Source organism: Monodelphis domestica, chromosome 3, assembly GCF_027887165.1.
Source record: "Monodelphis domestica isolate mMonDom1 chromosome 3, mMonDom1.pri, whole genome shotgun sequence".
Taxonomy (NCBI): Eukaryota; Metazoa; Chordata; class Mammalia; order Didelphimorphia; family Didelphidae; genus Monodelphis; species Monodelphis domestica.
The window spans coordinates 78,375,481-78,391,039 of record NC_077229.1 but is presented as its reverse complement, the minus strand read 5'-3'; the positions used below and the strand labels follow the sequence as shown (position 1 = coordinate 78,391,039).

General features: G+C 43.6%; 1 protein-coding gene across 4 annotated transcripts in view; it reads right to left on the bottom strand.

The window, feature by feature from the left end:
• The window catches only part of PCSK4 (proprotein convertase subtilisin/kexin type 4), a 44,969-nt gene extending 32,780 nt beyond the window's left edge, over positions 1–12,189 (bottom strand). For all 4 annotated transcript variants that reach the window (XR_008917368.1, XM_056822233.1, XM_056822235.1 and 1 more), the window contains exon 1: positions 11,824–12,189. Coding sequence is in view for 3 of the 4 variants with exons in the window: in XM_056822233.1 (XP_056678211.1) it covers positions 11,824–12,072 (249 nt within the window). In the remaining variant the exon portion in view is untranslated. The remainder of the gene's footprint in view (positions 1–11,823) is intronic.
• Between the last annotated feature and the right edge of the window lie 3,370 nt (positions 12,190–15,559).

Sequence of the window (15,559 nt, the reverse complement as noted above, 5' to 3'; positions counted from 1 at the left end):
TGGCTCTCCCCAAACACAGAACGCAGTTCCTCCTCACCTTGGCCTCTCAGACCCCAAATTCTGCGCAATCAGAAACTCTGCTTCTATGGGAAGCTCTCCTGACTCCCCCGGATGTTCTGCCCCAAATTTACTGGGATTTTATTTTTTATATGTCCTATATATTTATTTATGCAAACCTCTCTCTTGATAGAATGTGTCATGGTCTTCTTCGTATGCCCTGAGTCTACCAGAGGGCCTAATAAAGACTTCTCTGTCCAAGTGTTCTTTTCATTGTACTATTCTGCCTGTGCTAGGTTTGGGGGAGACAAAGAAAAAATGAAACAAAATAGTCTTTGTATCCCCAAAGGGAGTCTGTTCTATCATTGGGGGAGTGGAAGAAACTATGCATTTTTAACTCTGTACATGATCATTTGAAGAGAAAGAAGATTCATTCCAAAAAATATGGCGGCCTTCAAAGACCAGTCAGTAATTCACTTGGATTAAAATGTTAAGTGTACTATGAAATAAGGCTGAGGGCAGCCAGGTAGATCAGTGGATAGAGAGCCAGGCCTGGAGATAAAAGGTTCTGGGTTCAGATCTGGATTCCTTCCTAGCTGTGTGACCCTGGGCAAGTCATTTCATCATCATCATCATCATCATCATCATCATCATCCCAACCGTGCTTACCAATATTCTGCCTTGAAATGAAAGGATACTTAGATTGATTCTAAGATCGAAGGCAAGAGTTTTAATTTTTTTTTTAATTATATAAATCTGGAAAGACAGACTGGGCCAGACCTGTAGATCTGCCTAAAGAATTTCAGGCTAAGAAAGGTATGTGCATTTGATTTTTGGACCACAAGGAGGCACTAAAGGCTTTAGAGCAAGGGAGTGACTCCATCAGCCTCCTACATTTAGAGAATGTTGGGTAGCTCCATGGAGGACCAGATGGTAGGGAAGCCAGGAGATAGCATGTGGGAGGCACCACAAGACTTTAGGTGGGAGGCGAAGACGTCCTGATGATAGCCCTGAGATGGCAGCCATGTAACTAGGGAGAAGAGGTGGAGACAAATATCTCCAGGACTTGGCCACTGACTAAATGCTGGGGGATGAAGTCCAGCAAAGACCACTCTGAGGTTTCCAGTGGAGGGCAAGGGGAGGAAATAATGAAGCCTGGAGAAGAGGCAGGTTTCCTGGGGAAGAGAATGGACATCCAGGTGGAAACTCAGGTGAGAGCTGGAAGTGGAAAAGGCAGAGGTAGCTGGAGAGCTCTGTGTGTTCTGTCGGCATCCCCCACTTCCTTGATACCTATTCACTCTCTTTTTTTTAAACCCTCACCTTCTGTCTCGCAATCAATACTGTGTATTGATTGCAAGGCAGAAGAGCAGTAAGGGCTAGGCAATGGGGGTCAAGTGACTTGCCCAGGGTCACACAGCTAGAAAGTGTCTGAGGCTAGATCCAACACTTTTTTTTTAACACTTTTCTTCCATTTTAGAATCAATACTAACTATAGTATAGTATAGTATAGTATAGTATAGTATAGTATAGTATAGTATAGTATAGTATAGTATAGTATGTATTGATTCTAAAGCAGAAGAGTGGAAACAGCTAGGCAATGGAGGTTAAGTGACTTTCCCAAGGTCATACAGCTAGGAAGTATCTGAGGTCAAATTTGAACCCAGGACCGGCCCTCTCTAAGCCCGGCTCTCAATCCACTGAGTGAGCCATCTAGCTTGTCCCCTTCTTCCCCTTAGCTCCCCCTCTCCAAGTCCCTGCAGTTTGGATTCCCTTCTCATTGCTCTATTGAAACAATTCTCTCCAAGGTCACTAATGACCTCATTACAGCAAGTCCAGTGGTCTTTTGGCAGAGCTCAGGCTCCTTCATCTATCTCGGTTTGGAATTTGATACTGTGGACCACTCCCTGCCTTCCGGAAATTCCTCCTCCTCCTCCTCTTGGTTTCTGAGACACTATAATCCCATGATTCTCCTTAGAGCTTCTCTTTTTGTTTTTGGGGGGGATTCTTAGCAAAGCCACTAGAGTGGTTTGCCATTTCCTTCTCCAACTCATTTGACAGATAATGAAATGGAGGCAAACAGGTTTGAGTGACTTGTCCAGGGTCATACAACAAGTAAGTATGTGAGGCTGGATTTGAACTCCGAAATGAGTCATCCTGACTTCAAGTCCAGCACTCGAGCCACTGTGTCACCCGGCTTCCCTTCCCATAACTCCACACATTTAGGTAGCCCATGAAGGTTTTCTGAGCATATAACCCCAGAGGCAGGCAGGCAGGTCTATTATAATACAGCAACATCTTCAGGTGAGAGGAGTGCTGGCCTTGGAGTTAGGAAATTCAACTTATGACACTTCCTAGTTGAATGAGCTTGGACTAGTCACTTCCCTTCTTCAAGTCTCAGTTTCCCCATCTGCTAAATGGGTCTTTTTCTACCCATAGCACTTACTTCCCAGGGTCATCGTGAGGAACAAATGAAATAATATATTTAGTGTGTGTGGTTGTTTTGTCAAACCACCCTTCAAATGCTAAATGTCAGTTATCATAATTACTCTGACTTTATAGATGAGGAAAGCATTTAAGGCATTATAAATAAGGGGCAGCTAGATAGATAGAGAGCAAGACCTGGAAATGAGAGGCCCTCGGTTCAATTCTGACCTCAGACGCTTCCTACTAGCTATGTGACTCTGGGCAAGTCACTTAACCCTCATTGCCTAGTCCTTAGCTCTCTTCCACCTTGGAACCAACACATGGTATTCATTCGAAGATGGAAGGTGAGGGTTTTAAAAAAATGTGTTAGGTCTGGCCTCGGACACCTGGGATGTGGGGAAGGAAGTGACATAAGAGAGAAAAAGTGGGGAGGGATGATTAAAAGACCCTTTAGAGAAATAGGAGAGGAATAAGAAGGGAGTGGTGGGAAGGGGAACAAAATAAAGGAGGGGAAAGGGGAATGGTTATAAGCCTGGTTGTGTGACCCTGGGGAAGTCACTTAACCCCCATTGTCTAGCACTTACTGTTCTTTGGCCTTAAAGAAACCTACACTCAGTATCAACTCCGAGATGGAAGGTAAAGGATTTTAAGGGGGAGAAGGGAAGAAGAAGCTATGTGCCTTGTTCCTGATGACATCCAATCCAATGCAAAAAGAATTTATTAAGTTCTTACTTAGAACATATTCAGGCAGTCAGGTGGTGGAGTGGATAGTGCTAGGCTGGGAGTCAAGAAGACTCATCTTTCTGAGTTCAAATCTGACCTCAGATACTTTGTACTTATATGACCCTGGGCAAGTCGCTTAACTCTGTTTGCTTCAGTTTCCTCATCTATAAAATGAGCTGGAGAAGGAAATGGCAAACCACTCCAGTATCTGTGCCAAACTGCCTCAGTTTCCTCATCTGTAAAATGACCTGGAGAAGAAAATGGCAAACCACTCCAGGATTTCTGCCAAGAAAACCCAACTGGGATTTTGAGTTGGTTACAGGAAGGAATGGGGGTAGGGGAGGGAAAGAATATGATTCTTGTAACCAAGGAATAATGTTCTAAATTGACCAATTAAATAAAACTAAAAAGAAAACCCAACTGGGGCCATGAAGAGTCAGACATGCTTGAAAAATGACTGAATGGTAAGAGACCATATAGGCTAGAGCTGGAAGAGATCTTAAGACACTACCTAGGTCAATCCTCTCCTTTTCCAGAGGAGGCACTACATGGCAAAATCAGGATTCAAACTTGGGTCCTCTGTCTCCAAATCCAATACTGTTTTTTCTACCGTGTTATAACTGCCTTATGCCAGGCTCTATGGATATAAAGGAAAAAGGAAAATAGTCTCTGCCCTCCAAGAGCTTACATTCTACTGGCATGGGGGGGGGAGGGGGCTATGCATGCCCATGAGAATAGAGATGATCGTTTGGAAAGGAGAGAGATCACTAATACCCAGGGACAGCCTGAAGAGTAGAGCCAAAGAGAGGGAATGATTGAAGGGCCCAGCTGACTGGGAGGAGGGAAGGTAGACCAAGGCACAAGGAGAGAGATTGTCCCTAGTGAGGAAAAAGGCAGAAGCTGAGGCAAAGAAAAAAATCAAAGATGCTATTAAGAGTCTGGACCCTGGGCAAGTCACTTAACCCCCATTGCTTAGCCCTTACCATTCTTCTGCCTTGGAACCAATACACAGTATTGATTCTAAGTGTATAATTGAAAATCTGTTACCCTAAAAAAGAACTACATTTCCCAGGAACCCACTGACTTCCTGTCATTATGTACTTCCTGTAGATAGGGGATATTAGGCAGGGCCGTGGAAGGTCCCAGTTTTTACTTCCTGTCCTGAACTTGGTGGTGGAAAGGTGGGTGTTTGAACTGGCTGATCAGCCATGGGCATGTGGTTTTTATTTTGTATCTTCTTTATTTCTTGGTTTCTAATGATCATTAATAAACCTCCATAAAATATAATATTTTATTATTTAAGATTAAATTCTAAATTTTACATAAGGCAGAAGGTGAGGGTTTTAAAAAAAATATATCACCACAAAGCATGTGTCCCAAAGAGATCAAAGGAAAAGGAAAAGGCCTGACATGCACAAAAATCCTGATGATGGCTCTTTTTGTGGTGTCAGAGAACCACAAATGAAGAAGATATCTATCAACTGGGGAACAGTTGAACAAATTATGGCCTAAAATAGCAATATGTGAGTGAAATGAAATACTATTATCTTATAAGAATAGATAAAAGGGATGGTTTCATAGGAACTGATGCAGAGTGAAAAGAGCAGAACCAGGAGAATAATTTATACAATGCCACAATGTAAAGACACATAACTTTGAAAGCCTTAAGAACTCTAATCAATGCAATGGCCAACCAATTGGATTCCAGAGGATCTGATGGTAAAGCATGCTACTCACCTCCTGAAGAAGAAATGAAGGGGCAGATAGATGGCTCACAAAAAATAGAGGGCCAAGCTTATTTGGGGGTCCTGGGTTCAAATTTCCTAGCTGTGTGACCCTGGGCAAGTCACTTAACCCTAATGGCCTGGCCCTTATTGCCCTTTTGACTTGGAACCCATACTTTGAATCAGTTCTAAAACAGAAGGTAAGGGTTTAAAAAAAGACTTGAAGAAAGAAGAGACAGGGTAGAAGAGCAACTTTGGGGAATTCAAAATTGAAATTGATTAGGGAAATAACAAAAGGTCCAATGAAAATGAGAGAAAATACTTTTTTAGGGGACCCAGTCAGCCCTGGTTGTGTGATTTCTTCTAGTATCATTCAACAGCACAGAAGTAAAAGTGGAGGAGAACAATGGCAGGGGCAGCCCCGGTCTAAGGTTGGGCAGGCTATGAGTGTCTATAGGACAAGTGGGCTGTATAAGGCTGGACTGGTTAACTATTTAGTCAAGATCTAGGAAGGAAAGAAAGTGAAATTAGAGTAAGGGAGAGCACTGAGGGCTAGGGGAACTAGAGGAGGCCATGGTCAGAATGAAGAATAGGTTTAGCACAAATCCATTTTCTTGACTATACTTTCATTACAAGGGAAGACTTTTATTTGAGTTGGGGAGAATGATGGAGAATGATAATGATGAAAAAAAAGAAGAGAAGAAAGAAAAGGATATCATGAAACAAAAAGTGGACAGAAGAAACCAGAGCAGAGTTCAGAGGGTGACATAGACAAACAGGGCAATGATGGTACTACCATATGAAATGTAAACATAGTTATCCCTTCTACGTCATGACTTTCCCCATCAATTTTTTGAAATATCATGCATCAGCATAAGAAGTTAAGTGGAAATTTGGGAGGAGTTTTGTGGAAGTGTTGTGCAGATGACACAACAAAAGCTAGCAGATGACAGGAAACATTTAGAAACTCAGAAATGCACACTGAATCCAAAATGTACACCTCATAAGTTGAACACCCCATAAAAGAAAGGTTCTGTGAATACCCCATAAAAGAAAAAGAAAAAATTCAGGTTTCTCTAATATGAAGGGAAGTCCCAAAATTTTACACAGATTTTCCAGATCCTGAGAGTGCCATGTCCCTAAGGACCTCAATGTGAAGGGCTAATTGTACTAAAAGCAACAAGTAGTGTATAGTGGATTTATGGTTTCACATGTATAATATTCCTTTTCTGGCCTTCTTTGAATATAGAAATGTTCCATCATATCCACCGTTTCCTTCCCTGCTGTCTACAATTTCCCACATTTTCCCCATCCTTGAAATATCCCCTTTATATCGTATCATCCTAACCAGTCATTGTCCTATATATCTCTCCTCTCTTTCCCAGCTTACACAAGAGAAGGCTGTCTACACATATTTCCTGTCTTTTTCTTACTTCTCAGCACTTGGCAATTGGGCTTCTAACCTCATCCCTCAACTTGAGGAGTTTAGTCTCCTGGAATCAGTATGCACAAACAAGCTGGAAACAGGATAAAGTTGGAAATGGTCCAAGGAAGGAAGGCACTGGGATAGAAGGACTAGGAAAATCTTCAAGGAGGTGGGACGTTAGGGGAGACTGGAAGAAAGTCAATAGATGAAGATGAAGAGGGACAGAGTGCCAAGCATGAGGGGCAATCAATGAAAATGTCAGGAGCTTGAATATGGAGTATCTCTTTGGAGGAATAGCCAAGAAACCAGCATCGATGGATCATGGAGCATCTGGGGGGAAGTAAAATGTAATAAGACCAGAAAGGGATGAAAGAGTCAAGAGTTTTAAAAACCAAACAGAATGCTTGATCACATGGGTTGATGGGGACATGATTGGGGATGGAGACTAAATGATCACCCTGGTGCAAATATCAATAAGATAGAAATAGGTCTTGATCAATGACACATAAAACCCAGTGGAAATGCGGATCAGATAAGGGAGTGGGGGGTATGAGAGGAGGGGAGGAAAAGAACATGAATCTTGTAACCATGGAAAAATATTCTAAATTAGCTAATTAAATAAAAATTTCAAAACAAACAAACAGAAGGAGGTAGCTGGGTAGCTGAGTGGATTGAGAGTGAGGTCCAGAGATGGGAGGTCCTGGGTTCAAATTTGACCTCAGACATTTCCTAGCCATGTGACCCTGGACAAGTCCCTTAATCCCCATAGCCCAGCTCTTACCACTCTACTGCCTTGGAACCAATACACAGTGTAGATTCTAAGGCAGAAGGTGAGGGTTTAAAAAAAAACTCAGAAGATTTTATATTTGATCCTAGAATTAAACGGGAGTCAGTGGAGTTGATTGAAGGGGGGGGGGATGACATGATTCGACATGAATTTTAGGAAGATCACTTACTTTGATAGCTGAATAGAGGATAGACTGGAATGGGGAGAGACTTGATAAAAGGAGACCAACCAGAAGGCAACTATTGCCACAGTCCAGTAGTGAGGGAACGAGGGCCCACACGAGTGTTGGCAATGTTAGTGGGATTATATAAACAAGAGAAGTTATAGAGGTAGGATCAACAGGATTAGGTAAGAAATTGGATATGGGGGGAGGGGGCAGGGGTGAAAGAGAGTGAAGAGTCAAAGATTCTATCTAAGTTTCCAGTCTAGATAACTGAGCAAATAATGGAATCCATGACAGCAGGGAGTTTGGCTTTGGACATGCGGCATTTCAGGCATCTATGGGACATCCAGGTTGAGATATCCAATAGGCAGTTGGAGAGTAAGACTGGCCTTCAGCCGGAAGATGTTAGGGTCAGAGAAACAAATCTGGGAATCTTCAGCATAAAGATAGTAACTGAATCAACCCACGGGAGCGACTAAGATTGACAAGTACAGAGTACACAAATAGTACAGAGGGAAGAGAATCCAGAACAGAGCCTTGGAAGGGGAGCACCCAACCAAGAATGGCACCCATTGAAAATCCATCAAAGGAGATGGAGAAAGAGCAGCCGGAGAAGTAGGAGAGCCAGAAGAAGGTGTTAGATGGGGTTAAAGCCTGCAGAGAGGTAAAAAAGAATGGGAATCATGAAAAGTCTATTCGATTTGGCGATTAAGAAGTCACTGGGAACTTTGGAGAGAGCAATTTCGGATAAATGATGAGGTCAGATGGCAAATTATAGAAAGTTAAGATGACAGTCAAAGGAAAGGGCATGAAGGTGCTAATTGTAGAAAGCTCTCTGGAGGACACTAGCTATGAGAGGAAGGAGAGCTATCAGTCCTCTTCACAAACTCTTCAGAGTCCAATTGGACTGGCTCACTTGAAACTTCTCAAAATTCTCAGATTTATTAAATGTCTACTATGTGCCATGTGCTAGGCTAGACTCACACCCAACACTCCCTCCTCTCTTCTCTGTACTTCTGTAAGGCTATCTCCTCCCCTGTCTGAATGCCTTCCCTTCTCACCTCCACTGTTCAGAATCTCTAGCTCCCCTCATTGTCTTGTGGTTCAGTCATGTCTGACTCTTTGTGATCCCATTTGAAGTTTTCTTGGCAAAGATATTAGGGTGGGGGGCAGCTGGGTGGCTCAGTGGATTGAGATTCAGACCCAGAGATGGGAGGTCCTGGGTTCAAATCTGGCCTCAGACACTTCCCAGCTGTGTGACCCTAGGCAAGTCACTTAACCCCCATTGCCTAGGCCTTACCACTCATCTGCCTTGGAACCACAGTATTACCTTGATATCAATTATGTGTGTAATGTATGGCTAGAAATTTTTTAATACTAATGTGATATGAAGTGATTCATTCTATGAATGGTTGGATATACTTCTTAAAAAAAAGATAATATTGATAATAAGATAGTATTGATTCCAAGAGAAAGGTAAGGGTTTAAAAAACAAACAAACAAACAAAAAACCGCGTACTTGGCTATTCTATTGTGATCATTAAGGTTCAGTCCTGTGGGACCATTCATGACTCCATGGATCACTGTCCAAAGGGATTTTCTTGGCAAAGATACTGGAGTGCTTTGCCATTTCCTTCCTTTGGTGGATGACTTGCCCAGAAGTTTAATTACTTTTTTTTCCTTGCTTTTAAAAATGTTTATTGATATTCATTGGATGGAATAGTGGTACAATAGTGCAAAGAAATGTGTGCAATGCTGGGACATTGTTTTTCCCAATTTTCACAGTTGGGTGAGTCAAAGAAGATTAAACAAACATCAAAGGAGTCTGAGGGAACATGGAGGACATCGATACACTTGCCCAGGGTTACATAGCTAGTAAGTGTCTTAGGTCATATTTGAATTCAAGTCTTCTTGACTCCAGGGCTATCCACCAAGCCACCTAGTTCCTCCTCCTGTCCTGCTGATGATTATATGGGCTTAATAAAAGCGTGTGGACTGAACATTAAAGGGTTCTGCAGAACTTCTGAGTGATGGCTAAAGAAGTTGATTCTGGAAGTGGCAAGGGCGCTCTCTCCCCATCCCCAGCATGTTAACTGACATGAGACAGGGTCCTTTTAGTCCTAGAATGTAGCTAGGGGTGCAATGCCTCCTGGGGGAGTCAGGTTTCTGGGATCACAAGAGAAAAAAGGTCTAAGGTACAGGGGAGTTTTTAAATGACGGAAAGAGAGCTCCCCAAGCCACCCTCTCACCAAAGCCGTGACTTGGTAACACTAACGTCTGTGCTCCAGATCCTACTTGAGTTCTACTTTCACACAGGGCTTCTTCTGTCCTTAACCACAAAAATCCCTGAAGCCTCCATCCTCTACCTCCCTTTCTCCATCCTGTGGCAACTCCTTCTACTTCCATTATCTTTTCTTTTTGACTTTCATACATTGTTATTTTTTTAGTGCCAGAAAATTCCCCTGTCTTATAATATTTATCTTTTAATGTATCAAGCAGTCAACTTGCAAGTATTAGTATTAATACTGGAGCTTTGAGGGATAGCAAACACATGGGGTAATACTTTTCAGACTTCAGCAAGTTAGCATTGCCAAATTTGCAGAGGCAGAGGGGAGTTGGGATGCAGATGGGGCACAGATTTTTCTATTCATGGCCATGCAGATGGGAGTCAGAGGATCTGAGTTTAAATCTTTTTTAAAACCTTTACCTTCTGTCCTAATAATAGCTTTAAGTCAGAAGGGCAAAGGCTAGGCTAGAAATGTAGAGTGATACTAAAGGAAATTTAAATTGTTTTATTTAATAAAATATTTTTTAATTTAAAAAATTATTTTTTTTTAATCTGTCTTAGTATCCATTCTAAGAAAGAAGAGTGGCAAGGACTAGGCAATTTGGGCAAGGATTAAGGGACTTGTAACTTGCCCAAGGTCACACAGCTAGGAAGTGTCTGAGGACAGATTGAACCCAGAAACTCCCATCTCTATGCCTGGCTCTCTATCCACTGAACCACCTAGCTGCCCCCAGAGTTTTAATCTTGCCTCTGAAGTTTACTCTTAGGCAAACTACATCCTTGTCTGGGGCTGTTTCCTTCCCTGTAAAATTTATTATTCATTGGTTCTTTTCAGCTCTACATCAGTGATCCTAAAACAGATTCAGGAAGATGGTAGACAGCCCATTTGCTCTGGTGGAAAAGCTAGGAGTCTAGGTCAGCTAGAATATAGTAAATAAAAGGGAGTAATAACTTGGGAGGGGCAGTTGACAGAGTTGCCAGACTTGGAATCAGGGGGACCTGAATTCAAATCCAGCCTCAGACACTTACTAGCTATTTTACTATCAGCAAGTCACTTAACCCTGTTGGGCTGCCTCAGTTTCTTCATCTGTAAAATGACAAACTACTGGGGGGGGGGGGGACTCCAGTATTTTTAGCATGAAAACCTCAAATGGAGATATGAAGAGCTAGACATTACTGAAGAACTACTAAAAAACAAACAAACAAACAAATAAATTGGGAAAAGAACTCCAGTTCCTAGCAGATTCTCTCCTGAGCTCCAGTCAAACTCCACCTTGGATGTCCCACTCATATTCTCCCTGGTTAAAACCAAGCTCAACATATTCCTTCTCTATATCTGTCTGCATTCTCATTCCTTTAGCCAAGCCCAGTTCTTTCTTTTTTTCTTTCTTCCTTCCTTTCTCTTCCTCTTTCTTTTTCTCTTTTTTCTTCCTTCCCCTTATCTCCCCTCCCCTCTGCTCTCCTCTCCTCTTCCTTCCTTTCTTTCTCTTCCTCTTTCTTTCTTTCTTTCCATTTTCTTTCTCTTACTCTTTCTTTTTTCTCTCTTTCTTTTTTTCCTTCCTTCCCCTTATCTCCCCTCCCCCTCTGCTCTCCTCTCCTCTTTCTTCCTTCTGACTTAGTCTCAATTCTAAGACAGAAGAGCTATAAGGACTAAGCAATGAGGGTTAAGTGACTTGCCCAGGGTCACCCAGCTAGGAAGTATCTGAGGTCATATTTGAACCCAGGTCCTCCTAACTCTAGGTCTGGCAAAGTGTGCTGTATAGCTGCCCCAAGCCCAGTTGTTTCTAAGCACAGGCAGCCTGGCTCCTCTCCCCTACAGCTACAGGGAACCAGTCATCCTAGCTCAGTGGAGTCTGTGGTCTAGACCACTTCAGAAGTGGCTACCAGGGATCCCTTGGATTTGTGAACAATTTTATATTATCTCTGAAAATTCCCTGAGGTCAGAGATTTTTTTCCCTGGTGAGTTTAGCTCACACCCTCCATTCTCTAAAGCGGGGGAATCTTTTAACAATTCACTTGTTGCCTGGCCAGGGCCCAGCACAGAGAGGAGAATGGGCAAGTATAAGGGTCTGTGAAAGAGCTCGTGCGACTGTTGCCAGGAGAGGGAAGTGGAGAGTATCAGAGGTATATGGGAAGGGCTGTATAGTGGATGAATGGTGGAAATAGTGTGCCTGGGGAGGAAGGGAGATGTATCCCAGGAGAAGGCTGGGAAGCTACAGCTTGGGCCCAGGGAAGGGTGAAGAGGATGGCATTGGTGCCCAGAGCCCCAGAAAGGTTCCCCGGAAGTCCTACCTGACCCAAGTTGATAAAGCCGAACTTGAGGGCTAAGCGCTCGGCCTCCTGCCTGCCCCCAGGCAGCAACACCGCCCAACTGTTGACATAGATGGGAGCCAAGAAGTGGCGCTCCTGGCCAGTCCTGGGTTCTTGTTTAGGTTTCTCTAGGGCCAGGATGAAGAGCAGATACAGAATTAAGTTCAGAGCCAGGACCAAGGCTAGGGCCAGGGTCAGCAAGAGCCTCAGCCGGGTCCAGCAGGGTCGCATGGTAGCCAAGGGCCAGGGGCAGCCCCACCCGCAGGACCAACTGCCTTCTGGGCCCCAGGGCGGACGTTTAAATGCCCCCTTTCCCCGCCCCAGCCCCCGGGCAGGAAAGGAGCAGCCCCGCACCCTGGGCACCCGAGCAAAGCAACCCCCGCCCCCTGGACGCTTCTTGCTGACTCCATGGCAACCCTTTTGCCCCCGCCCCCCCAGGGGAAGGGGCTTCATTCCCAGAAGGCTGTGCGGCCGCTGAACTACACACTGGGAGAGGGACGTTCCAGAGGGGCGGGAAAATGGAGCTCTGTGCTGCTGAGTGGGAGTGGAGGTTAATTAGGAGGGCTGCCGGGAAGAGGGGGACTCACCGGAAGAATGGGAATCGGATAGGACTTTCTCCACTCTGGTCCGCCCCGATCCTCTCCCATTCCCACTTTTAGACTATAGAACTGGGTTCAAGTTTTGGTTTTTCTAGTCTCAATGTATAACCTCAGACCAGTTATTTATCAGCTTCTGACGCCCCAGCTGTCTTCTACTGTCTTCTACCTGAGAGATGGACTAGATACTACGATCTCTATGCCGGAAAAGTCCTTTCCAGCCAGCATTTAATTAATGTTAAAGCCAGGACTCGAACCCAAGTGGCCTGAGCCTAGTTCCAGGCTTCCTCAGATGCAAGTTGATTCAGCCATTCAGTAGCGGCTTGCTTGAGTTTCTTTCTATTGTACTTTCCAGTATGTCATGCAAATAATGAAACCTCCATTTTAAGAGGAAACTCACTAGGAGAAGGAAACTGAATTGACTTGCCCAAAGTCACACCACTTTCTTTGCTGGTCAGTCAGCCAATCCATAAACATGCACCTGGGACTGTGCACAGAGCCCTAGAGATAAAGAAGAAAGGCAGATGATAACAATCTAAGGTGGTACCCATAGGTTACATTCAGGATAAATTGGAATCCAGAAAGAGAAGGCACTAGAAGCTAGGGCAGTCTGGAAAGGCTTCAGAGGCAGAGCTGGAATGGAACTGTTCCCACTTCCTCGAATAATTTCATCTCATCATTTGCCAAATCCTCTCCATCCTCTCCATCCCCCTACCTTCATTATGGCTCCCTCTCTAAGGTCCAACTTGTTAAATTCCTGTTACAGTCTTCTGCTTTGGGGTTTATACAGGCTGTCTTCCCCTGCCTAGAAGGCACTCCCTCCTAACCTCCCACTCTTGGAATCCTTAGCTTCCTTTCAAATGCTACCTCTTACAGGAGGCCCTTCCAGATTCACTCCCCTCTCCCCATACCTAGTTTCTCTCCTATCCCATAATCTCAGATTTATAACATGTATATATTTTCATTTATGTTTATTGTTGTGGGGGTGAAGAGGTGCATCCCAGGAGTTCGAGAAGGGATACCTTTTGCAAGAATGCAAGACTCCAAAACTTAGCTTAAAAATAAAAAGAGAAATTATTAATTTAGAGAGTAATGTTGAAAATGGCCAGGAGGATGGTACAGATGGAACAGCAAGATGGGAAGCTGCTCCTTGGGAGGACAGCATGGATGGAAGAGCTGTTCTCCAGACAACATCAGTTCTGGGGATTTTATACTCTTTACAACAGATGCTGTGTCATGGTGTGGACAGGACTCTAGAGTGGTAAACCCGCAGGGATTCGGTCAGGGGTTTGGTTATCTGACTGGGGTCTGCCTGGAGACATAGGGAATGAGCCTCATAGAAGATCCCTTAGTTTTAGGGAACAGACAGATGTCTGAGATACAGCCCGATGGTAGCCTGGAGGTGCATTTCTGTCCATCTTAAATCTAAAGGAGGATCAAAGGAGCACAATCATGTCAGGGTCGTATAGGAGCCACTAGATGTTTTGGGTTAGGAGTCACAAGGATGTAAGGGAGCAAAGGAATTTCACTGATAAGAGCTTGCCTGAGCTTCTGGGGGTACAATGCCCATGTCATTTATGTCCCTGGTATGTAGCAGGCATTTGATAAACGTTTTTTGGTTGATTGGTTCATCACTTCAGGGCTCCTAATTGAGTTCTTTGCCCCTCTCCACTTTCTCCAATCTATTAAACCCAAGTCAAGATAATCCATCTCCCTTGGGGCCAAATTTGACCATCACTCCCAGACTAAAAATAACTTTCAATAGCTCCCTACTGACAATAGCTCACATACAAATTCCTCACTCTCCACAATCTGCCTCAAACCTACTTTTCCACATTATGTTACTCATTTTATATGATATGATATATCATTTTATATGATTCCCCTTTTAGGTGCTCTATATTCCAGCTAAATCAGATTGATGTTTCCCCAAACCTAAAGGGCTATGATTTCCCTAAATTGTCTCATATTTCTCCCATCTCCTACTTCCATAACTGGAATGCATTCTCTCTGCATCTGTGCTTCTCAGAATTTTTGCCTTTCTTCCATGAAGGGCTAGGTATAAGTGCCAGTTCCTCTAGGTAGCCTTCTCATCACATTTACTCACTTCCTTCTAGCATACTTTTTTTTTTATTTAAAACCCTTACCTTCCATCTTGGAGTCAATACTGTGTATTGGCTCCAAGGCAGAAGAGTGGTAAGGGCTAGGCAATGGGGGTCAAGTGACTTGCCCAGGGTCACACAGCTGGGAAGTGTCTGAGGCAAGATTTGAACCTAGGACCTCCCGTCTCTAGGACTGGCTCTCAATTCACTGAGCTACCCAGCTGCCCCCTCTAGCATACTTTTACACACACACACACACACACACACACACACACACACACACACACACACACACACACACACACATATATACAAATCCCTTACTTCTGTCTTAGTATCAGTTCAAAGATAAGAGATCCAGAAGGGCTAGGCAATCAGGGTTAAGTGATTTGCCCAGGGTGAAAAGGCTAAGAAGCATCTGAGGCCATATTTGAACCCAGGACCTCTGTCTCTAGGCCTGGTCTCTATCCACTGAGCCACCTAAGCTGTCCCATTTGTACCATACTTGTAATCATGATGGTAAAAGCTAATATTTATTACTTGGTGCTTTAAAGTTTGCAAGAAGCTTTACATGTAGTATCTCATTTGGCGTTCACAATAACCCTGTATTAAACTGGGGAAAAAAACACAGAACTATTAAATAGTCAGAAAAAAATACTTTTTAATTAGGGAAGAGGGGTATGTGCATTATTAGGCCTCCTCACAGAGCTGTGTACTACAAACCCTCGAAGAGTTCCCAAACTTTGGTTGCTCTGGTCACCGAACCCTGGGAGTGTCACCATTTAGTTGAAAAACTCCAAAGAGCCATTAAAGTTGGGAAGCTTAAATTCCTTTTTAGAGGAACAGAGGATAAGAGAAGATAGTTGGTTGGCTTTACAAAGGTACCTCCTTAAAGGACTTTGGCCGAAGGGAAGAAACCATTGGGACAAAAGAGATACTTAACACATGATGGGATTAGCCATCCTCACTTAAACTACTTTAAAGTCTATTGTTAGTCTGAGACTCTAGAAATTGGCTATA